The 26,078-nt window shown below is 39.1% G+C and overlaps 1 protein-coding gene across 2 annotated transcripts in view; it reads right to left on the reverse strand.

The window, feature by feature from the left end:
* Positions 1–1,202: 1,202 nt before the first annotated feature.
* The window catches only part of ROR1 (receptor tyrosine kinase like orphan receptor 1), a 379,097-nt gene continuing 354,221 nt past the window's right edge, over positions 1,203–26,078 (reverse strand). For both annotated transcript variants that reach the window (XM_081055997.1, XM_081055998.1), the window contains 2 exons: positions 19,945–20,156; positions 1,203–5,698 (listed from right to left, as the gene is read on the reverse strand). In XM_081055997.1, coding sequence (XP_080912123.1) covers positions 4,271–5,698; positions 19,945–20,156 — 1,640 coding nt within the window. In that variant the 3' untranslated portion in view covers positions 1,203–4,270. The remainder of the gene's footprint in view (positions 5,699–19,944; positions 20,157–26,078) is intronic.

Below are 26,078 nucleotides of genomic sequence, written 5' to 3' on the forward strand. Positions count from 1 at the left end.
GGGCCTGGGGGGGGAGCCTCTGCAGCTGCTTCTGCTTGATGCTCGCTGGGAACTGGGTCTTTCCTCCTCCTTTCCTTGACCTTAACTTTGTCAAGTTACAGCACAGAGGAAGAGTTCTTTTAGTTGTTAATCAGTGCAAGGAGTAAAAAAAAAAAAAAAAAATAGCACACTAACAGACCAACACTTTTGAGCTTGTCCATATGAAGGGAAAAGGTTTTGGTGACTACCCAAGAATGTGTGTGGGTCTTGAGAGAACTAGACAAAGAATGTATTCTTGACGAAAGTTAGGTGCTCTTCTCTACCCAAGTGAACAACTACAAAAAATATAACCGATTGTCAAATGGTTAACACAAGAAGTTTTTAGTGTCGAATTTGTAAAGAGCAAAATTTGATTTCCTTTAAGGGGACTCAAGTGGCTAAAATGTTATTAAATGCTTATATATACCTTACAATGTATATATGCTTATATATACTAAGGATCTAATGACCATCCCCCACTCTCCAACCCCATGCCTTTAACTTAGGGTGGTTCTGTGAATCTCACTCTTTCTCATATCAGAGAGCTTGCTAAAGCACAAATTGCTAGGTTCCCCTCCCCAATTTCTGCTTCAGTACTTTGAAGTGGGGCCTGAGAATCTGCATGTCTAACAAGTTCCAAGCTCTGCTCGTCTGAGGACCACTGGGATATGTGATCATCTCTGAAGGTGTGTAGATAACAGAGCTCCTCTTTCATCAGTATTTAGTGGATTGTAGTGTAGGAGGCATGATCTGAGGGGGTACAGTGAGTTTGCAGATGCTGGTGTTTAGGACATTAAGGGTAAGGCCCAAATCCTAGAGTGGAAGGGCTGGCGATGGTGGGAGGGGAAGAGCCCAGAGAGACACAAGAAGGAAATGGGAGTGAAAGGCAGATTGAGGGATTCAAGTGAGAGGGAGAAACCCAACCTGACACGGATCTCACTGCCATGTGAAGTGATTGCTTTATTGAGTTTGATCGCTGAGGTGGTGACAAGAGCTGTACCTAAAACAGATGGATAAGACCCTGAAGGTTTTATTGTAGTCCCTTCTGTATTAAATAGCAGAAATGGACAAGTTCTTTGAACTTTCATAATGATACTCATTTTCCTTGACAGTGTGTATTAATCGCCAGATGGGGAACTCTTTCTTTTGGGCAAATAAGGTCATAAAGATAAGCTGTGACAATTAAATGGCCACATTTCTTTTATTTTATCGATATGGTTGGAATCTAAGTTGAACATAAGATGTACACAGCTTTTTCTTCTTCAGAGTTCTAAGACATGATTTTTGATGTCTAAGTTCACAGGGAAACATCAAGGCAGAAAAGGATGCCATTTTTAAACCCAATTTTTACATTCCATTTGATTATAAAGTAGTTATTTAATATATTATTTTGATTTTAAAAATTAAAATCTTGCCATATATAGATAACCGCTCATGAAATCGTTAGGATTCTCCCTTCCACCTATGGTCACTAGCAAAAGACTGCCCCAGTCTATTTTAAAAAGCCTACTTTAAAAAATTCATTTCAATGAAATAGCACTAAATAGGAATTATGATTCCTTTCTATGAAATGTCAATTATTAGGAAAAACACTATTAAAATCCCCAAATACCTCTATGATAGCAATATTCAGGAAATAATATTTTATGGTAAACATTTTTAATAAACAGCAGCATAAAATAATCAGTGTTTAATATCATCTCTGGTGTGTGAAATACAAATGCATATATCCTTAATATAAAATAGCCTTTTTGTCATTACAATTCCATGCTTGTCTATTTTAAATGCCCATAATAACAAATCAAACGTTAAGTAATACAGTGATTAAATGCATGCAGTGAAAATAAGAAAAGACATGGTAGGGCAAGATATCTGAGTACTGCCATTATATATTTGAAGAAAATCTATATCGAGTTAAAAACAAATAAACAAAGGAAACAAGGAAACAGACCAGATATAAAAATGCAGAGATATATTTTCACTTCTGTGATACAAACCATAAACATAGTTTTGTGCAAAAAAGAAAAGATCTGAAAATAAAGTCATCTTACAAAAAACGTTGTCAACAAAGCAAAAGATATTTTTCAGTTTGTGAAAATAATACTATTTTTAATACAAATGGGACTGTGCTATGTAGTATCACAGTGCTATTATAAAATACATTATTACAAGTGGTTTTGAAATTTTGTTTGCTCACCTTAATGACTTCAGTAATTATAAAATGTTTAAAATAAATGTCATAGTTCTTTATAAAAAACTAACTTGAGTTTATTTTTTAAACCATAGCTATGTTTTTCCAGAGTAGGTATTTTACTGGCTCATGGAATGCTAATTTCCCTTTAAGGGACTCCTAGAAAAACTCAGATTCACTGAAATTGTGTTTATTTAAAATAATAAATATTCTTGGAAAACAATTGATTGTCGTATGATATACAAAATTGTGTTTGGAATCTTCATCATTAAACAGTTGCATAGCAACAAAAGGATACAAATATTCTTCTCTACCTAAAGTTAAGAAATGTAACTTCTGAATCAGCTTATTTATGCCACAAAAATATGTTTTAATTTATCTCTGAATAAATCTGGATATAGCCAATTCTTTAGGCTCACAGTACCCATAAGTCCATGTTTGTTGTCTGAAGATTCAGTGTTTGGGAAAATTGCAACATATTTTGGTAAATGTATTTCCTTGATTTCTCATCCTAATTGTTTTTTTTTTTTTAACTGAAACATCAGTGTGCTTCTAATTCTCTTACATTCTCCTCATCATATACCATTTGCAGGAATTACTTTATCTCCTATAAGTCTCTTTCTAAGTCTCTTTAGCCCTACAAAAAAAAAATTAAAAATGAGACTTTGAGACACTGTTCTTAGAATAAAGGAGCTATTTTTTTAACAAGAGGAAAATCAAACATAACATTCTTTTCTATATAAAACTTGCAACCAATAAGAATTCTAAACTTGGCAAAAGAGGGCTAGCAGGTAAATGGCATGAGATGTATATTTGATACCTCCTTCCCTCTAAGGTAGAAATGATCATGTTGCTTCTATTTACCAGCGTAAAAAAAATTCAGTTCATGGTAATCTTTGAAGTGAGAACTGAGTACTTGTTTTTTTAAAAAATACTGTAATATTGTACAAAATAGAATTCATAGTCTTTGGATTCCAACTAACTCTGTGAATAAATTGGCATACCTCTTGGTGCTGGAATAAAATCTGTGAACATTGTCAGATCAGAAAAAAAAAAGTGAGAGAAACTGTAACTAGATATTGGTGTTAGTTTCCTACTTCCCCAAAGCCTACTGATGGTGAGCACCCCTATACCTTGATGAGCTGGTCTGCAGCCACACCTCTATTCTTCAGTGTTATTGGTCCAAGGAAGCTCCTGTGAAGCCGTCCCTATGGAACCCTTGTTCCTCTCCCATGGATGGTAATCTAGGCCAGGAGCCATTTTCCTGACTGTGTTTCCTGTGGTGCCTCATTTCTAATGGAACAAAGTGAACTATCACTATCAATCAACAATCAATTCCAGCAGCCACATCTAGCCTTCGTATGGTCTGATGCCCTTTGTTATTGCAAGGGCTTGTGTAAACACACTGTGGAAAAAGAAAATGTAGAAAAGGCCTTCATGATCAGCAGAGGAAATTCACAAAGAGCTACACTCTGCACCTTCCCAAAGAAGCCTCCCTGTGCAGAAGGCTTCAGGGGAACTTTCCCTTGTCTTATGGCTCGTTTCCATCTGGGATTTCAATTTGACCTAAGGTTTCCTCATTGATTCTGAGCACCACTTCCATACAAAGATGCATAGAGTCTAAATTGAATCAACATAATTCCTAAACATCTGTCCTGAAGAAAAGACAGCAGGTAGACAAATGCTACGGTATGTACACTTTGGGGAATCGAAGGTGACCGAAGGTGAAATACACAAAGCACCATTTGACTTTCCTTTTTGGTTTGATGCTTAATCACAAAGATCTTTTCCTCTTCGCTGGTTTGCACTTTTCAGTACTTGAAACCAGATGTACCAATTCCAATGCCATGGCAAACACCCTGATGAAGAGTTAATCCCACAATGATTTTTTTCTGGCTGGTGTCTGCCGTGCTTGGTAAGACACAGTTAAACTTCACAGAAGATACTTGTTGCAATTGTCTGCTAAATGAGAACCTTACTTTAATAAAAACATTTGAATATAAATCTTTTCTACGGCTGTCTAGGTTTTCTCGTGTACCACATTTACAAAAGTTGTGCATTTTACAGTTCTGCAGAAATCATAGATTCGGTGTGTCCATGAATATTGGAGTCTCCTAGCAAAGATGGTTGCTTTGAGTCTATTTTGTAGGGTTTTTGAGATTTGTTGCCAAAAACAGTGATACCCATTCCACCAGGATGATTTGGAATTGACATGTGTGGTAGTAAAGGAATATTTGCTTCCTGATTGGATCCCGATGAGGGCAAGCTGGTCACATGACCAGTGCTAGTCGACCCACTGGCACTGCTTGGGGACCGACTCTTGGGAGGCGGGCAGTGCTGAATCACTCTGGGAGGACCTGTTGGCTGATAGTGGGCAGCTGGAAACGCTGCATATCCAGGAGGTATTGGGTATCCATTGATGGGAATGAATCTCTGGTTCTGAGGTATTGGTGGGCCAATGAAACCAGCAATCTGGCCCTGTGGTGTAATACCCTGGCTCGGAAACATATAATTGGGATACCTGGGGTTACTGAGATTACTCACTGGGCTGGCACTAAGGGAGGTTGTCTGCGTGGTGGCATTTCCTCCTGAAGGAGTAGTAGAGCTGGTATGACTGGAGAGTCCCTCCCAGGACCGAAGCCGGACATGAATATCTTTAAATCTTGGTCTCCTAGAAGGAATCTCATTCCAGCACTCTGTCATGAGGCTGTACATTCTGGGTGGGCAGTCTTCAGAGCATGGTAACAGCTGTCGTTTTCTCACCATTTCGATCACTTCCTGGTTACTAAATCCATAATATGGCTGGAGTCCAAAACTGAAAATCTCCCACAAGACAACCCCAAAGGACCAGATATCTGAATCAGAAGAGAATTTGCCATACATGATGGCTTCAGGGGGCATCCAGCGAATGGGCAACAAGGATTTACTTTGCACCCTGTAATAATCAGCGGAGTAGATTTCTCTGGAAAGCCCAAGGTCTGAAATCTTTACATGAAGTTGCTCGCCGATTAAAATGTTGCGAGCTGCAAGGTCCTTATGAACAAAGAAATGACTAGACAGGTATTCCATGCCAGCTGCAATCTGAATCGCAATATGCAGAAAATCTCCATGGTCCAGGCTGGATTTCACAGTCCCATCTTCGTCACTGCTACAGCCAACATCAGAATGTGGAGATCGCATGATGAGGAACTCATGGAGATCCCCCTGATTCATATACTCAAAAAGCATACACACAGGTTGTTCCTGAGTGACAGCACCTAGCAGGCAGACAATATTGGGGTGGTGGAGTTCGGCCATGAGGGAAGCTTCCTGTTGAAATTCTGTCCATTGCTGGGGGTTGTTATAGTCTTTCAAAGTCTTTATAGCAACCAACTGAGCATGGTCCATGCCTGGGAGATACAGATGCCCCTTGTAGATCTTCCCAAAGGCACATTCACCCAATTCTTCCATAAAACGCACAGCAGAGAGTGGCAGCTCCTTAGCCTTGCTCTGTATGAAAGAAAGGAAAAGTGTGGTTTAAAACATTTCTTAAGGCACCGTCTGGGCATCTGGGAGGAGGAGTGAGGCATATAGAAAAAGGGTCTATAAGTCAGATTAAACCAAATACTGTATGTCTATAAGTCTTTAAAATTGTTGGCTGCAAATTGGGGGAGGTGCCATAGGCAACTTTCTGCCCACCATTCCCCTGTCCCCCATCTCCACCCCCTGCTCCAACCACGGTTTCCTGCTGTTGCCTAGACTTTTGCTCCTCAAAGGGTGGTCTGGGGACCAGCATCGTTAGCATCACTTAACTCGTACTACAAATGAGGACTCTTGGGCCCACCAGACCTACTGAATCAAAATGTGCCTTTGACAGACCCCAGGTGATCTGAGTGAACAATAGAGTGTGGAAACGCGGCTGCAGGTGACACAGCTTTAATTCTCAGCATGGCACTTAGACTGTGTCATTTGGTCCTAGCCTGCCTACGCTTGCTACTCCTCTATGTGATAGCATCCGATTAGTTAGGCAGGTCTCCTCACCGTCCACCCTTTACCACCATGCACGTTCTTGCCTAATACCGTTGCTCCTGCAATGCTTTCCTATTCTTAGGATTTTAATTGTGTGAAAAGCCAGAGAAAACAAAACGAAAGACTATCCCTCCTGCAGGGCTCACAGAAGTGGTGGAGAGATTTGGAATGTGTTCCTCTCTACTTGTCAAATATGTACTTGCTGCTTCTGAAACTCTCCCTGGCCACTATGGTCTCTGCCGCCTCGGGAGTCCTTTTGGCTTTACAGTCTGAATGCCACTACATGTGAGAGGCAGCGAAGTGGCTGGTTACACGCATGACCTCTACAGCCAGACAATCCGATTTTGAATCCTGCCTTCTCCCCTTACCAGCGGTGTAATCCTAGGTATTATATGTAACCACCTTGTGCCTCAATTCCTCCTATAGAATGGGATGATAATACTTGATATAACTGCACTTATCTTGTAGGATTCTTGTAAACTTCTAGTAAGTTAACATTTGTAAAGTACTTAGCATGATGTCTGGTATATGGTGAGTGCTACTTAACTTTTAGCTATTATTACTTTGCTGTTGCTGTTCTTTGTATAAATATAGGAGTTTGTCCTCTCAGTAAGATTTCAATTTCTTACATTGCCCTTCGTAGTAATTGCTATTCCCACAGCTTTGCAAGTGAGTTGCTTACTGATTAACCTTAAAACAGACAAGGGAAAGCATCTACCTCACAATGAAGCTAAGTATTAAATTATGACATTTAATCTTGGCAGGAAATGTCTATTTTTGAAATTCACCTCAAATCTAGCCTGACGTTTAGTCTAATTTGTTAGGCAAAAAGTCATAAAAGCAATGCATTTGTACATAAACTGGTTTTTAAAATAATCCCTGCACTTTAAATCCTTATGTTTTAGAAAAAAAAAAATACTGCTCTGAGGATCCCAATTGAAGCTGACAAAGTTGTGATTCCTTATGGAATGCAGAGCTCTCTGAACAGAGTTTAAAACAACAGTTTAGAAAATTAAGTGAAATACTTCTCTAATCCAAACTCTTACTAATTTAGAATTCAAGATGATTAGCTCCGTTCCAGGCTGATATTTCCCAGGGCAAAATACCCACTAACCTAATTATAAGTGTAAATAAACTTACAGCAAAATATCCACTTAAAAGGACAAAATGGAACTGAGGATTTTGAAACATTAATTCTTCTATACAAATAACATTTCTTATCGATAGGTCTCATTTATTCATTAAAGCAGAATTTACGGGGTTTGCATTTGGAAATGTCTTATAGGAAAGTTACTTCTGTTAAAAGTAATGGTAATTCATTACTTTAAACATTCAGTAAATTAAAGCTTATGGATCTATACGATTTATTGTAGTATTGTTTGTAATGGCAAAAGATTAGAAACAACCTAAATGTTTACCTAGAGGTGACATTAAATTAATTATGATGTAGGTAGTAAATAAAACATTATATGCATAGTTGTAAAGAGAAATGAGGATTCTTTGTATGTACCAATATGGAAAGAGTTCCAAAATCCTAGTGCTAAGTTAAAACTATAAACCAAGAGGGGCGGCCGTATAGCTCAATTGGTTAGAGCACGAGCTCTCAACAACAAGGTTGCTGGCTCAATTCCTGCATGGGATGGTGGGCTGTGCCTCCTGCAACTAAAGATTGAAAACGGGGACTGGACTTGGAGCAGAGCTGAGCCCTCCACAACTGGATTGAAGGACAACAACTTCGAACTGATGGGCCCTGGAGAAACACTGTTCTCCAATAAAATTGAAAACAAAAATACCTACACACGATCTATCGCCTTAGTAGGTAAGATCTGTATCCCTTCTTAAAATAAATACATAAATAAATAAAGCAAGAGAACAGAATACTGTATGCTGCTTTCTGTGAAAGAGGAAGAGACAAAGAATGAATATTCATATTTATTTGCATATGCATAAAAAAGCTCTGAAAGAATGCTCAGGAAATGGCAGTGGATATTGGGGTGAGAACTAGGAGGAAGGGGACAGAGGTGGAAGATTTTTCAACTCATGCTTTTTTATCCTTTTAAAATTTTGAACCAGGCCAATATATTACCAACTGAAAAAAGTAAATAATTTAAAAGCATGAGCCCAATCTTTCCATTTGATTGAAGCAGGAAATTTCTTCTGCAATCACAGGTCCATCTGCTATATTTCCTTTTACTTACAGGGTCTGGATTCTTGTGGGTGCCATGGCATTCCTTTGGGAGAACAGCACGTGGGTGACAGGAAAAGTAACCCATTGAACTATCCCTACTTGTTTTCTTGCCCCACTCAGATGATTTTGCTTTTGTGGTAAGAGTAAGCCAATGTGAATTTTTTCCTGCATGACATTAAGATTGGAATTTCCATAAGAACTTTTCCTAATGATTGAAATGAACCCAATTTGTGTGAAGGTCCTGTGAATGGCATAGAAAGTGTTAGTTGGAGAACAGTGTTTTGATCGAAACAAGATCCCCGGCTTTTGTTGATAGAGAAGGGCAAGGGACTGAATAATAAACTACTTTTGAGGGAAAAATGGGAATTAGGAACTAAACCCAAGGAATATTAGACTGATATAATGAGGAATTAGAACTCCTCTTCCCTTCTTCCGCCCCTGCTGATAGTAATCCATAGGCAGTGTGGTATAATTCAAACTATGCATTATAACTTTGGACTCATACAAATCTGAATTTGAATCTTGGACCTTGTTGCTTTCCAGTAATAGTTAATATTTATATAGCACGGTACTACATGCCAGACATTGTTCTAAGCACTTGACAAATATTAACGCATTTAATACAACAACCCTGTAGGGTCGGTCCTATATATTATTAGCTGGCTGACCGTGGGTGAATTTCCTAACTTTCCTAACCTCTATTTCCATATCTATGAAATAATATCTAGCTTCCAGAGTTACAGTAAAGATTAGATGCGACAATGTATGAACGCGAGTTCCACCTATTACGTGCTCTTTACATCAATTTTATTTTCTTTATTAGGGAAGTAATCTAGAAAGTGAAGTAAATGCCAATGATTTAGATCCAAATTTATAGCCTGACATAGTTCTAGATAGTGTTTTATAATTCCCTGTACCCGGTATGTGTTTTTTGTGTGTTTTTTTTTTTTTTTTAATAGGCTACGTTTCCTCCTGGTAATCTTTCTCCATTTTCCTGTAGTAGTTTTTGTTTTGTTTTGTGTAATTCTTTCAACAACAACAAAAAAGACAGACACCTTGTTTTGGAGGCTGAGGGTGAATGAGAATTTGAGTGGTCCATGGCCTGCTCCTCTAGGATTCTGGGAGATGTGGAGGGAGGCGGAGAGACAAGAACCCACGTGGAAGAATGGATGGCAGCACAGGGGAAAAGGAAGGAAGCAGGCCAAAGTTCTGAGGACTGGAAGAGAACAGAGAGTGGACAGGATGTTGGCACCAGCCTGACACAGGGCCCCAAGGGCTTCAGGGCCCAGAAGGCTAGAATTCTCTTGTATTTGTCTTGAGAAGAAGAACTCTTACTCTTGCCATTTTACAGATGGAGGAAGAGGCTTAAAAAAATATCAAGAATTTTCGGGAGAGCCAAAAGTGCAAGGCCTACTGCTTTGGGCCACACCATTCTGTTTGAAACCAGAGAAGCCTGCTGGCTGGTGATCCCAGTTTGACGTGGAATGTTTCTGAAGGCTCAGCCTGGGGCCTCACACCTTGCTAGGCTGTGAAGTCAGCCTTCAGCATGTGGTCACTCGGTGGAGTTATAATTGTTCTTCCCTGTTCAGACGCATGAAAGAGTACATTTCCACCCAAAGTGCATCTTGTCATAGCTCACCCATATCTGGTGGGCCACATGGCACAGAGTCTCACCTCTTCTCCAGGCTATAGGAGGAAGAAGGAGGCGTTTACCAGAGCTAGTCACAACCAAATTGGGGGATGTGCTTTGGAAAGAAGCATGGAAAGCCACTACAATGGCAGATTTCACAAAATCTTTCCTTCGAACACCTGTGCAGCAGCCGGCATAGAAATACCCAGAAAAAAAAAAATGCTCAGAGCTTGGTTTCCAGGGAACAATTTACACAGTGATTTGCATTTTTAAAATGCTCAAGTTACTTGATACAAATAAGTCTTAACTACAGACTCATTTTCAAATTTTACATAAATCCTGAACTAGTTAAAAAAATCATAAAAACCCTTAAAGAAGCAGTCAGTAGACTGTACGGTGACGGCAGGAAATTAGCTGTATTGTTGAGGAACAGATGGTTTACATTATACAAACCCTTTAGGCTAAACTTGTTTAGGTCTGGCATATTGTAAATTATATTTTAGTAATGAAAGTGAAATGACCTCTGCTTGACCTCAAGTGGGGTTTGTCTGTTTGAACCAATGTAGTGGAAAACTATGAAAGAAAATGAAGTCATAAAGTTTTGGCAGTTCAATTTTGGCTCATTTCAAGTTAAGGGGTTATAAATCTGTTTAGTTTTTGTTTGACAAGTATTTGTCATACAGGGATGTACAAAATGTAAAGAAGTGTAAAATACACATGAGGCATGGTGCCAAAGTAAACCCAGTACAAAGGAAAACTGGAATGAATAGGACCCTGGGCTCCTATCTCTTTATCACTCCCTCCATTAGTTGAATGACAAGATGGGCTCGGTTTATTATATGCTGTAAGGTAATTAAGTACCTTAAAACTGAAACAGGCTTTCAGTTTAAATGTTAACATTTTTACTTCTCAAAGTAAACACACATCTGCCTCAGTGCAGTTTTAAAAATTATATAATGTGGGTGGGGGAGAAAAAAATCAAAGTTGATGTAGAAGTTGATACATTATTCTAAAATCCGATTGTGCTTCTTCCCTTAGAAATTTTTGAAGAGCAACTGTAAGGAGAACATTTTAGACGCCAGTGATTTAGATGTGAGTCAAATGTGAGTATTAGAGTACTGTCTAAACTGCTGATAGAGAGCCCAGGCTGATGTTGGCAGCTTCTTTCACCCAAGTGATGAATACTAAGGGGGGGACATGTGACCCTTTTACATATATTAACGTTAGATGGGAAAGCAATGAATCTTGGGTAGGATTTTTTTTTAAAATTCTAATTATGTAGGTGGCAGATGGATAAGGAGGACAGACTCAGTGACTTATCTCTTTCCACCTTTGGGAAGTTACTCCTTAGGTGATAATAATTTGAAATGACATCTCTGCGTGACACAACTTACAACTAACCTTCCATTTCCTGCTTACTTTACATAAGTGATTACCATAGGAAATGAGGTGAGGGTTTTGTGATGGCCATCAACATTTGTGTGCCGCATGGATCCCCTCTGTGACTTCTGGCCTGTAACCTGAGCAGGATAGGAAGGCTCTACGTTTGAGTCCAGTTTGAAGTAGACACACAATTAAAAAGCAGAGCTACATGAGTGGACAGAACCAGAGCCAGGGCCGGACTCCAACAGCAGGTGGTGAAAAAGAATTGACGTTCATATTCACACAATTGACCCAAACCTCCCCCTGGAGTTCTTGCAGCCCCTGTAACTCTTTCCTTTCCTGAATGCCCTAAGAATGCTGCCCTTTTACAAATCTCTTTTGCTATACACTTGCCAAATCTAGCTGGACGTTAAGTGTCTGTAGGAGAAGAGCAGGTTTCAGACAGCAGCATTTGTCCTCAACCATATCAGAGGAAGAATGAAGCAGATCCTGGCCCTACTGAAATTAGAGGGGGTACTTTGGGTAATAGAAAGACATTTCAAGGTCCTTGTTCTCTTTGGATGCACAGTTTTCCCTGAGATTGATATTCCTTGGGGACTGATTTGCTCTCTGAATCTCAAGTTTTGACTAGCATATTCTACATCACAGCAGGTATTGGAAACCCCCAGGGGGCTAGTTGAAACACACAGTGCTAGAAACTCCCGAGTTTCTGCTTCTGTAGGCCCGAGAGTCTGCATTTCTGACCAGTTCCCAGGTGATGAGGGTGATCCTAGAATGCAGGCTTCACTTTGAGAACCACTGGAATACATGAATCTGGCTTTGTGGATCAGACAATTGCTTCGTGACCTGGGTCCCTGCCTCTTACATAATGAATGATCACAGTGTGTCTGAAGAACCTGGTTGAGCAATTTCGACTTACACAACACAGAGAAATCAACACTCTGCTTCAGAAGATGCTTAGGAAAGGCCAGCTAGAGAAAAATGTAAGATCCACTGATTGCTATTTATTGGGTTTATATTCTGCATGGCTACTGTCTTCGCAAGATTCAAGGTTTTGAAATATAAGCCACTCTATAGGACTTGGGCCATGTTATCAGTTTATTCTATTTTCATGTGCAGCCAATTGTGTGGGATATAGTTTAACAGCTGGTTGTATCTATCAACTGATACCGTATATACTACATACATACAGAATAGCATATGAGGAGCCATGCAAGAACCATGAAAAGAGAGGACATAGTTCCTATCCTAGACGATTGTCATCTGAGCTTAATAATAGATAGCATGTACTGAATACTCGCCATGTGCCAGAGACTGAGATCATCATAATGGCTACACATTTTTTTTTTGAGTGTTTATGTGTTAGGCTATAAGTTCTTTATACACATTAACTCCTTTCGTTCACGCAATAACCCTGTGAAATTGGTCATTAATGACTAGTATCCCATTTTACAGATAGAGAACCTGAGGATCAGAGCAGTTCAGTGATCCCACAGTTAATGGATTTTACATTCAGACTCCAGTCTCTTCTGAATGACTACGCGGTATTCCCTTGTCTGCTCTCTCAGTGCTTAATTCATCAATTCCTTTAATCCTCATCACAACCCTGTGAGAGTCATACTATGATTTCCCCATTTTGTGGATCAAGAGATCAAGGCCTTCGATAATTAAGTTGCTTGCCTAGAGAAGGACAGCTATTAAATGGTGATGCCAAGATTCAAATCCAACTATGTCTGACTCCAGGGAGGAACATTTTTCTGGGAAGAAGTGGCAGTTTTCATTCAATCCTGAAAGGGTTCCACAATTTTAAAAGCATGAGGCCCACTGGTGTAGAAGTGGAATGTCAAGGTGTAATTGCTCTCTGGTCCGTGATGATCTATTCTAGAGCTTATTGTGGTTGATCCTCTGTTGTCCCATTAGTTGACTGGACTCAGTGAATCAAACTTTTCCACAGCAGCCTTTGCCTGAGTTGGGCACAAGAACCCTAGATACTAGTACATGAAATTGAGATTTTTCTTTCTTTCTTTCTTTTTTTTTCTTTTTTAATATCTGGACTTGGCTGTTGACAGGAATCTGTTTGACTCCAAAGCCTATTTTCCCTTCTTGCGCATTTTACTGGCTCTTAGGTAAACAGTGTTAGAATTGTGAAACAATTGACTCCACTCATAAATGGAAATGATTACATTTTAAAAGCTTAAAGGCCACAACCATTTTATTTTAGGAGGTTATGGATATTTTCAAAGACTGCAGCCGCACTAAGTGCCTTTTGGTTTATGCAATCAAATTCTAGAGGGAGTTTCAACCAATATTTTGCCACATTTGCTCAGACCTCAGCAGCACTTCTCTGGAAGTGATTTAACATCAGAAACACTTCTTTTCTCTGTAGCGTAACTTTCTGATAGTTAATTTGAATGTTTGGTGGTGATCAGGGTTGATTCTGTAGTGGAATTACTTTATAATGTCAATGGGAGAGGTTCTCCTCTGCCTGGAAATAGGCAGAACAGATGCCAGTAATTTTAATGTCAGCTTGAGCCACCAAGCGCTCATAACTTGATTCTGTGTGTTTTAGCCTGAAAATAAAGGCAGTAGAGTGAAAGGGGAAGCGCTGGAGCTCTGGACCTGGTCACACCCGGGTTTGAGTTTTAGCTCTGCAATGTACTAGCTGTGTGACTTTGGGGAAACTCTTAATCGCAAGACTCAATTCTGTCACCCCCAAAACGAGGCTCAAATTAGTACCTACTTCATAGGGGTACTATAAAAATTCAGTTGAGATAATGCATGTGAAGTACTTTAGCTCATTCATAATGCCCATTTATGATACATCCATTTATAATATTAATTCTCCCTAGAAGTAAAGTTTCTACAGACATAGGTTTAAGCTAAGCTGAAGCTCTGTAATGGATAGCCAGCCTCTCAGCCCTCACGAGCAGACTATCTCCATCATCACAGATTTGTTCAGAGTGTAGAGCAGTAACTTTATGTTAACAAGACGGGCACAGGAATACCAGAGCTGCCCAAAAAGCTACCTTTATATCTTGGCTGTGATTCCCTTGCCTCTGTCCTCACCCAGTTAATGCTGTGGGCTGCCAGATCGTACGGCTTCCCCCTCCACCTAGTATCCTGTGCACAGCATTTGGTAGTTGATTAAAAGGTTTGTGGTTATTCATATCATCACCATAACAAAAATAATTGTAACTTTTAGCTGTTGAGTACCTGTGAGGTGCTCGCTACACTACATCAAAGTGCTAAAAATATCTCTTTTAGAACAGACTGGTGGTTACCAGAGGTAGTGGTAGGGAGGTGGGAAGTGGGTGAAATGGGTGATGGGAGTCAAAAAGTACAAACTTCCAATTATAAAACAAATAACTCTAGGGGGGTCTAACGTACAGCACGGTGACTATAATTAAGAACACCGTATTGTAGAGTGGACAGTTGCTAACAGAATAAATCTTATGAGTGGTCATCACAAGAAAATAAAATTCTGTAACCATGTATGGGGATGGAGATTAACTAGACTTACTGTGGTGAACATTTCACAGTATAAACAAATACTGAATCATTATGTTGTACACCTGAGACCAATATAGTATTGTATGTCAAGTATACCTCAATAAAAAACTAAAAATATCTCTTTTAAGTAGTATTTTTATCCTTGTTTTATAGGTGAGAAAACAAAGGTTCAAAACCTTGCTTAAGATCTCATGGCCAGTACACAATGGAGCCAATATTTGTAATCGTATCTCTCTGCCTTTACATCTTTGCAGTATATCATACTACCTCCCACAGAGAGAGTAAGGAAAAATGTGGCCGGAAAGGTTAGTATGACCCAGAGAGTACGGGCTCTTGAGTGCTGGGAAAAAGAATTTTCCCCATTATATTAAATGGGAGCTCAAGTGATGCCAGAGGATGAAATCAGCATGAGAGAGAAAGAGGAAAAGAGGACTGGCAAACATTAGAGGATGTTCCAATTTAGGGAATTAAGGGAAGAAGAGCAAGGGAAGGAAACAGGAGAAGATAGGAGGACAGCCAAGAGAAAAAGTATTTCAAGATGGTGGTTAGGAATATCAAGTGCTCCAGAGAAATTAAAAAGGATGAAGACTTGGAAAATGTTACTGGATTAAATTACATCACTGTTGATTCCAGGGAGGTCCATGTCGATAGAATGATGAGCTCAGAAGCCTGGGGGAGACAAGGCTTCAAGGAGCAAGTGGAAAAGTTACTGAGGACATTTTAGTACCAAGTGTGGTAAACCTGAGTAAGGACAGAGGTTTCAAAGGGATAGGCTTTTTGCATGGAAACATTGCTGGCAAAAGGGACAGGCCCAGAGAATATAATCAAATGTCAGTACAGTTAGCAGTTACACTGGCTGGAAAGGAAAAGGAGAGATACATTGTCTAGAAGTAAAGAAACAGAGAACCTGGCAAGAGATAAGGGTACGTTGAGAGATAAAATATAGCCACCAGCTTCAGAAAGCTAGGAAAATTCCTGCTTTTCCCCAAATATTCCTTATATGAATGAGCCAGGAGCTGTAGGAGTTTGATAGATGGACCTATTCAGGCTTCACTGTAGCCCTCCCTCAACCCCCCACCCCTTCCTTGTCCCTCATTCTCAAACCCCTGCACCCCGTAACCTCTCTGTGTGCCTAAATCCCATGTAGGTGAGTCACAAAGGGAAGGACAAAACAGGGCCCACCCTGTGCTGGAAGAAGCTCTGTCTCCTTTGTCACTTCTGGAGGACCACATTACACAGTTTTTCTTCTGTCCTGAAACATCATTAAAGATTGCTCGGGTTTTCAGACATGGGATAGTTGTGAGAGTGCAGGGAGAGAAAAGAATCCAGGAGAAGGGAAGTTAGGGTTTCCAGGCTTCTCGGAGAAGGTTCATTTTCTACACTACTTTTAAAAAGCGCCTACTCAGATTGTAAAACTCGTAATGCAATACAGAAAAATCCTACTTAGTTCATGCATCTCTAGAGGACTCATTAGGGGATTTTAAAAATGGAAAAGACAGATTATCTAATCCAACCAAATGGCTTGAAATCTCTTGCTGAACAACATAAAGGGACAATAAACAGTACTTTACACGAACACATCCTACTTCTCTGAACAGCTGAGACAATTGAGACTCAGAGGTTGAGATTCAGGTTTCTCAGGACCACCGGCCAGTTAGACGTAGAGTCAGGAGGAATACCTCCATTTCTTGGCTGATCAAGGCTCAGAATAAAGATGCCTCTGTGGTCCACAGCCTTCCTTTCCCAGCAGATCAGAAGGAAATGCATGTCTCATGAAAAGTTTTAACTTCTAACTGTACCATTCCCCTCTCTGGGGACTCACACCAGGTCCCTTAGCCAGTCTGTCTGTGGCAGCCTATTGTCCCCTCTGAAGGGTATGGATTTCTAATCTCCCTGAGGAGCCTCTTCTTAATCCAAACACTCAGGGAGATTTTAGCAGCTCAGCAAGTGGAGAGAGATGGAAAGAGTTTAAACCCTGAAGGGTATATGCGTTTGGATAAATAAGAATCCTGGAGTCTGTGACTTTTGAATTGGCCGAGGAAAAATAAGAATCAGACCAGGGCAGACCAGCTTCTATCCTTCACTCCTCTTTTATCCCAGCCTCCAAATATCCTTTTGATTTTACTCTGGTAGGGTGTTTGTTTTCAGGAGTGTTTTTCTCTTTCATTCTTATGTGTGTCCCTTCCTTTTATATTTTATAGGTACGTGTAGTATTTATGTGTCAGTGACCTTCCAAAGCAATTTTAGAGATTGACTGTTTATATTTAAGAATTTTCTTTAAGGTCTACAAAGTCCTTTGTGCTTTTTCCAGGAAAGGCAGTTGGTAAGAACCAAAACAAACAACTGAATAACTCAATTTTGGAGCCAAATCTCTCAGGAGAATAAGAAAGAAAGAAAAAAAAAGTTCGCATTTGTTTTTGCTGTTTCCTTCCTCCCCTCAACCCAGTCAAATCTGCTTAAGCCATTCCTACTTCCAGTCTGGTTTGGAATTGCTCGTGAGCTGATTAAGGCTAAATTCTAAAGCGTGTGTTGGGAAAATTGTGATACTGGGAGATTTAGCAAGGCACACATCAGAAATGATAAAAATAATATACTTCACCAAGTCTTTCAGAAAACGTATCCCAATATATTTTACCTTCATCTCTGTGACCATGAAGGCTCTGGCCAAATTTCATATCTCCCCAGGAGGACTGAGGCATCACCACTGAGGCTTGCAACTGTCCTAAAGGCCTCTTGGGGATTTGTCACAAGTGAGGGTGATGCCAGTGGTTAGTGTCCACCCCAAACTGACCAAATGGAATCATATTTAGTTGTGTGCCTGGCTTCCTGCTCCCCCTTCTCAGCAGGATTTGTTCTGTGAAAAAGTTATCGTGGGGCCAGGCTGAAGTGCAAGGGCTTTATCTAGAGTTAAAAGTCCTATATTCACAGTTTATCTCTTCCAACTACTAGCTCTTAGACCTTGGGCAAGTTACTTCATCAGTTTGCGTCTTAGTTACCCTGGTTGTACAAGAGTAATTATAATACCTACCTTATACAATAGGTGTGAGGATTAAGTGAGATAATGAATGTAAAGGCTCCTGGGGTAGTTCTTGACAATTTCTATCAATCGACATAGATTAGCTTTCTCCATTTATGCCACAAAACTCTCTGAGGTCTTTATTTGAAAGACTGCATAAATCCAAAACATCGTGCCTGTTGGTAATCACGTATTGTACTGCAAACCCCCACTAACAATGAAATTGAGTTGCAGGTGGAGGCTGACCCACACAATTGATGGATTTCTCAAATAGCAATGACTCATCCCCTGACTCCTGCCACAGCAATGAAAAGCCCACCTTTCCAGGACGACGGCTGCTGCAGTGACTACTGTCACCGAGCTGATCTGGAGCTCTCTCCCACTCAGAGTCCTGGTGTTTCTAAGGCTTCTTAATGTTTAATAACAGAGATGACAGGAAAAGATTCTCACAGAGCAAAGACTATTTCACTTGAAGTTTAGAGTCATGGACTATGTAAAAGGTCAACTAGGCGTTACTTCATGAGTGGGCAATAATATTAATTTCTCTATTTTCTTCTACCTTTGTAAGGATTAAGTGTAATCTTACATAACATGTATATATACATATGTAAGTCAGCTCGCTGGCAGCTAGGATGTCAAAAAGAGTTGAACCCCCACCTCCACTTGTCCCCCCAAGCCACTTGGTGAACTCTGACTTCCAGGGTCTGTGGGTTTTTTTATGGTAAAAATTCACACTTAAGAAAACAGTGGTTTTGCTTGGGACAGAATACTTAAAATGAATTTTTATCATTTAGGAAACCCAAAATCTTACAGACAAATATGACTTTACCATAGAAAACTATTTTAAGACTTTTTTAATTTAAAAAAATCAAATTGCAAAACAAAATAAAATCAAATAAGGGTTATGTATCAGTCCCAATTATGCTACTCTGTTTATTGGTAAAAGGATTAGTTAATGTGAGTGTGATGACATTTTTTCCTAAAATTTTGTTAAAAGTGGTACATCTCCTCTTTATGAGTGTCAAAGGATAACATGGTCGCTAACCCACAAAGAGACAAATATTGGTTGAATGAATGAATGAATGTTCCTTTGGAGTTGGAATAAGAAAAGGCAGGCTTTTGGACACAGAATCCTCAATTATTTAAATGAAACCTCTTTGCTGCAGAGGCCTGGGATTAAGGCGCTGGATGTCCAGAGAGAAAGACTCTGTTGTCTTTCAGCTCCAGGACGTGGTGCGTGTGCTCCATTTAAGGTAAGGGCCAGTGACCCTGGGTTCCTTGCCAGGACCTCCAGCAACCCAAATGTTGAAAGATGTGGAGGAAAAACTGAAAGGAAGTGGGTTGATTTAGCACAGAGAGGAGAAGGCTAAGGGGGGCTGTCACAAAACAGCGTTCAAAGATTTTAGGAAAGGCAACATTTCTCTTAAAATACCCTTAAGCCAAAGAGAAAGAGATATAGGCTAGGTATAAGAAAGGATATTGTTTGTTGCGGTAAAAAGCACATCACATAACATTTTCCATTGTTAAGTGTACAGTACAGTAGTGATGAGTACATGCATATTCTGTAGTAAAAATGCATTTTTTTGGACAATGAAGTTCATAAATAATGTTGGGTTTCTCTTTCTCTCTGTTCATCTCTCAGTTTGACTAGAAGAGTATGGAATTTCCTTCTTGGAAATTTTGTAAAACAGCTCCCATTCTGAGTCCTGAGGGGCTGGAAAAGATGATGGCTTAGAGATTCCTGCCAGGCCAAACTCTATTGGAAGGCAGTGATGTGGCTGGCCCAACACAGAAGTGGACACTGATGAAAGTACATGTTTGAGCTGTCTTGGACAAAGTTAGAGAGACAGGTTATCTGAAAACAAACTTTAGCACTTGTCAACTTTGTTTCATTTGATTTCTAAGGTGTATACAATTTGATTTCTAAGCTGGGGAGGGTTATATGTCTGCTTTAACCTAAGGCCTGTAGAATCAACGCAGCTCTGCACTGCTAATTTTACCTTGGGTTTATATGCATTCAGCATTGACATCTCCACATTTTGACCTCTGACGTGTTTCGGCTGCCTCTGGACAGGCGGTGACGATGACTTCTGATTATTGCGGCAGACACAAATGAAGAAGAAGAGCAAAGCAATGGCCAGAGGAATAGCAACACTTGGCACCAGTATGTACAGGATTTCCATTTTATTCTTCTCCTTGGAGTCCTTTGAATCTGGGTGCAGACATAAAAAAGAACGAAAGTTCAAGTAACATGTATAATATTACATTGCATAGTTTTAAATGACCTCCTATTCTTTTATACACACAAATCCACTGTGAGAAAAAAGAAAAGAACCGTTGCTTATTACAATTTGTTTCTATCAAACCTTCAACATAATTTATTGAAGTTTAAAAGTTGAAAGTTCAAATGTTTAAAAATTGCAGAGGGAAATTATAAGGACTTCGCCTCCGTGTGAGTCCCGCTCTGATGTTGCCTCTCTCTAGCGGCAGACCTGCATTTCTCTAACACCTTCAACATTTAACGCCAAGTGAATGGACTGTATATATCCGAGAGCATTAATGTAGACCACAGGGCTCTTCTCCCATTGGCCGCCAGCCCAGATCAGTCACCACGACACAGTATTCCAGAAATCATGCCATTGTCTTGGCTTGTTTGGACGTACAGGGCCACTCCTGCATCTTCCAGAATCCACATCACTAAAGAATCTTGGCCTCAGTGTCCACCAGCCCCCTGGCCCGAGACTACGGGGGACCAGAAGTCTGGGCCAGCTCAGTCTCTGATGACCTGTGTGACTGGGATGAAACAGTCACCTCCCGGGGCCCCTCTTTTTCTCATTCACAAAAGTCAAGTATCTGTTTTGGATGGTGTCTATAATTCCCTCCAGTACAGCATCGCTGTATAACTTGATACTTGTTTGAAACCCAAGAATTCTTCTTAAATGGTTTCATATGAACCCAATAATTATGAGTGCTAACACTTTGAAGTGTATTTTTTGAAATCGTATACATGCACTGTACCTACCATTGCTAGGAAAGAAATATAATACATACAGAAGGACATGAGGCATATTTTTCTTTTTATCAGTTTGAGTCTGACCTTTAAAGCTAAATACTTTGGGCATATATTATCAGTAATGAATTATCTGACGGGTAAAACAAACAAGAATGATGGGACAGTAATTAGAGAGATTACATGATCATACCCTGATCACCAATAACCTCATCAGGTATCTTGCTTTAAGAAAATCCAATAAACAAAACCTACTACTGCCATGCACTATTCTAGGTACTGGGAATATAAAATTAAACACGACACGTCCTTTGCCCATGGTCTGGTAAGGAAAACACAGAAAAGATAATTACAATATGTTGTTGGAAATGCTATATGTATGAATGGTGAAGAGACCCAAAGTGTCCCTTCAAATAGTGAGCTTCCCTAGTACATGTAAATGGGAACGTACTACACAGAGTTTTTACTTGTACACACTTTGGGAACCTATTGTTCAATGAGATAGAGCAGTAATTAATCACACTACCTTTCCCCCTCAACACAAGAAGTTAGGAAGGGGTACCCAAACCTGGATGTTGGGACAGTGTTATATGGGTTAATCTCAGAGGGACTTGAGGAGTGGTAAAATCTGCTGATTGAGTATAATAAAAATAAGTTTTAATATTTAGCGAGTATTTTCTACTGCCACAAAATCATGCTAGCTATTATTATTGATATAGGCCAGGCACTGTTCTAAGCACTTTTCATTAACTCATTCATTTTATCCTCATAACGAGCCCCCTTTATCTCCATTTTCATAGGTGAGGAAGCTGAAGGACAGAGTGGTTAAGTAACTTGCCCAATGACATGTAGCTAGGAATTCAAAAGCTGGGACTCCAACCCTGTTGGTCTTGCGTCACACCTCTTGCTCTAGCTACTACACTACACTGCCAATAATTTGAGAATGGCTGTTTTGCACCTATTTTCTCATGGTAGGATTTCTTTTGTTTCACAGAAGTAGGAAGGATGAGGGAGGTCTGAAATATGGGGAATAACCCTGAAGTTTTGCTAGATATGGTAGTGACAATGTAGCACAATAAAGGAAGTGCAAATTTAGAGTCAGAAACCTCTGAAGATTGCTTTTGTCATCTACGTAACCTTCAGTAGGTACTTAGCTTCTCTAAGCACACTCATCTGTAAAATGGAAATGAATGGTAATACCTATTTCATAGAATTGCTGTAAACAATAAATAAAGTAACATGGAAAGTATTTGTTCTGGTACCTGTTACATCTCACTCACAATGTTTACCCCTTACCTTTAGAGGACGTAAGGATTCAGGATAAAAGCTTTGGGCTGAGAATTCTAAATAACCTTAAGTGAGAAACAACCTCTGTAACCTCCATCTCCTGATTTATTCAAGGGGAATAAGAATACTTGCTCTACCAGTTTTATTTGGTTCCTGTGGGAGATAATGTTCATGAAAGAACCTCGGAAAATTGAAAACTGTCATATAGTTAGTTGTTGGGTGCTATGATTATTATTAACATTATAAAACACTTTCGAATTTCTCGGTACCCTAAGTGGGGAAATCCCTCTTGTTATTCTTGGATTTTCAGTGAAATCATTATGAGGGTAACGATTACAAAAAGAATGAGGCTAATTTCGTACTAATGTAACGCTAGTCATTTTTCTGGCCCAGATTTTTAGCAACAAGAGAAAGTAGGACTCTCACCTGTCTGGCAAACAAAGGAATCTATTCTGTACTCATTCTGTATCAGATTATTCACGGAATGCCTTTGATTGTAAACGGGAGGCCTGAGACAAATTCCCCTGTAGATCTGCCGGAGAACAAACTTCAAGAAGCTAAATCCTTTAAACACAGTCAAACTTGGCTCCTTCTGATTATACTGAGGATATGCAAACGAGCCCGGTGTCTTCTTGCCAAGTGAAATAATCAAGCAGAACAATACGTGGTCATGTTGGAAGTGACAGAGAGCAAATTCAGGCCTATTGTAAGTCTACAATATCACAGGCTTCCTTTCCCACACAGCTCTGCCGTTTGGCCAGAAAGGGAGTCAGTGTCTGGCTCAAAACACTTTATATAAAACATTCCTGAGACTAACCAATGTTACCCATGAAAAATTAGAAAACTAACATTTGCCCAAGCTTTCAAAAAATGGCTTAGCGTTTTTATTCTTAATTTTAACCTGGTTTTCGGTGTTATCTTGATTTTACACATAGGAAAATTGAGGCTGAGAAAGAATAAATAATATGACAAAGTTAGAGAGTGGTAAACTGGGTTGAAATGAAAGACTGTTTGCCTTCAATACTTTCATGCTTTCAAAATTATATTCCTAATAAAAATTAAAATGCTACATGGAATTGTTTTCCATCATTCTCCTTAAGAGTCCAGGATTCCCTCTAAATGAGGGCTAATATTGAGTGGAGATCATACTATTAAAAAGAATCACATTGGAACAATAGACATTATGCTTATGACGCACTGTAAAGGGTAATGGACACTTCCAATACATTACAAAGAAAACTGGCTGAATATTAGAATGGTGAAGATTTTTAATACTTTGGAATAACTGTTTAAAAGTTAATGCATATATCACATCAAGTTAAATGCTTGGGATTTTTGAAACCAACAATTTAGTCTGGATCACATGATTAATTTCCTTTTAAAAATCATCAATTTGGTATCACAGTTCACAGCTGACATTCCTGTTTTATTTTTACAGTGATATTCCATAATTTGATTAGTAATTAAATATAACAGAGAAAATACTCCTTTCTTATCCTGGGCTTAAAGCAAGGTATACGTGATGTCTTATTTAAGAGGTAATTTTATAAAATGAAACATCATCTGATGTATTACTTTGATTTAAAACAAGAAAATGCTGAGATCTGAAACATTGCAAAGGTGGGGAAAAAATCTTAGAGAACTTTGGAATTCAAAGGAAATTAAACAAGTTAAATTATGATCTTGTCTGAAAAAAAATTTAAAAACCATAGAAAATGAACAAGAATTGCTATCATTTATTATTTGGAAACTATAAAATAAGTAAGTGCACTGGTGCAGATAGGGGCCTGCACCAGTGATATTTAAGCATATGCCTAGAAGCCAAAGGAGAAATGGTGGTAATTAGGCCTTCAGTTGTCATGCTGGGCCCAGCCATCCATTCTCTTGACTTAATGATGGAAATACTAAGTAGATGATCTATTGCCTTATGTATTCTCAAATGAATTCTTAAAATAAGACTCTGCTAGGCCATGTACAGTGATTAAAATTTTTCTCTTCAGAAAATGTTTTAAACACAATAGTTAGGGGATAGTAACTCTTGTGAACACTTGAGAAAACTCTGAGTAACTAGAATCCACATGAATTCACTACAAGTTTCTGTAAATACTCAGGGCCTCAGTTTTCTCTATAAAAGGAAAGAGTTGGGCTAATCTTTTCTTTTTTAATTTAAAAACTTTTAGTTAAGGTAAGAACACATAACAAAATTTACACATGAGAAGATTTACCATCTTAAGTTTTTAGAGCATACAGTAATGTTAAGTATATTCACATTATTGTATAACAGATCTCCAGAACTTTTTTATCTTGTGAAACTGAATCTCTGTACTCATTGAACAACTCCCTGTTTCACCCTCCCTCCAGCCCCTGGCAACCATTATTCTACTTTGTTTCTATAAATGTGATTACTTCAGATACCTCATAAAAGTGGAATTATACAGTATTTGCCTGTTTCTGACTGGCTTGTTTCACTCAATATAATGTCCTCTATATTTATCCACGTTATTGCATGTGACAGGATTTCCTTCTTTAAGCCTGAATAATGTTCCATTGTATGTATGTATGTAGCATATTTTCTCTATCCATTCATCCATGTGGGCATTTGGTTTGCCTCCACCTCTTAGCTATTGTGACTAATGCTATAGTGAACATGGTTGTACGTATATCTGTCTCTTGGAGATTCTGCTTCCAGTTCTTTTGGCTAGCTACCCGGAAGTGAGATTGCTAGACCATATGGTAATTCTATCTGTAATTTTTCGAGGAACATCCATACTGCTTTCTAAAGCAGCTACCCCATGTTGCCTTCCACCAACAGGGCAAAACAGTTCTAATTCTTCCACATCTTCGCTAACATTTGCTTTTTTTTTCTCTTTCTCTTTCTCTCTCTCTCTCTCTCTCTCTCTCTCTCTCTCTCTCTCTCTCTCTCTCTCTCTCTCTCTTTCTCTCTTTCTTTCTTTCTTTTTTGATACTGACCACACAAATGGGTATGAGGTGATAACTCATTGTGGTTTTGATTGGAACATTTTTAATGACTAGTGATACTGAACATCTTTTCATATGCTCACTGCCATTTGTATATCTTCTTTGGAGATATGTCTATTTAAGTCCTTTGCCCAGATTTTAACAGGGCTAATCTTTAAGTGCCAAAATTCAACAGGTTTTTTTTTTTTTAACTGTGATTTTTTAAAAAATTTATTTTTTATTTTTAAATGTGTTTTTCCAGGACCCATCAGCTCCAAGTCAAGTAGTTGTTTCAATCTAGTTGTGGAGGGTCCAACTCACAGTGGCCCATGTGGGGATCGAAACGGCAGCCCTGATGTTATGAGCATTGTGCTCTAACCAACTGAGCTAACTGGCCACCCCAATAGGTTTTATAAAATTAAATTTTTTACATTTTTTGTAGGATTATTTTAGAATGGTAGACCAATCACTTTTAAACTGTAGTAAAACATTTGATAAAAACGATACATGATATCCTTATGGACAAAAAATGGAGGGCTAAATAACAATATCATTAGATGTACTTGCAATTTACCATATGTCTGTACCCTAATAGTGTTAAGCAGCAAATCACATCAAATTATAGAGGGCTTTGTTTGAAGAAACCTGTCTGTTCAACATTATCATTAAGTACTTGATGATCACATGTTTCCAACTTGAAAATGGCCTGGATCTAGGAAGGATACCTAACTGACGATAGAAACAAAACTTTAGATGGTCATACATGACACGCTAAATAATGGTCATATATAACCCCAAACCAACAGCTGACATTTTACAAATAAACATTATACCTCGCAGTTAGGTTAAAGACCTTGCCTAGAAAAATCCATGATTAAA

The sequence above is a fragment of the Rhinolophus hipposideros genome, assembly GCF_964194185.1.
Source record: "Rhinolophus hipposideros genome assembly, chromosome: 8".
Taxonomy (NCBI): Eukaryota; Metazoa; Chordata; class Mammalia; order Chiroptera; family Rhinolophidae; genus Rhinolophus; species Rhinolophus hipposideros.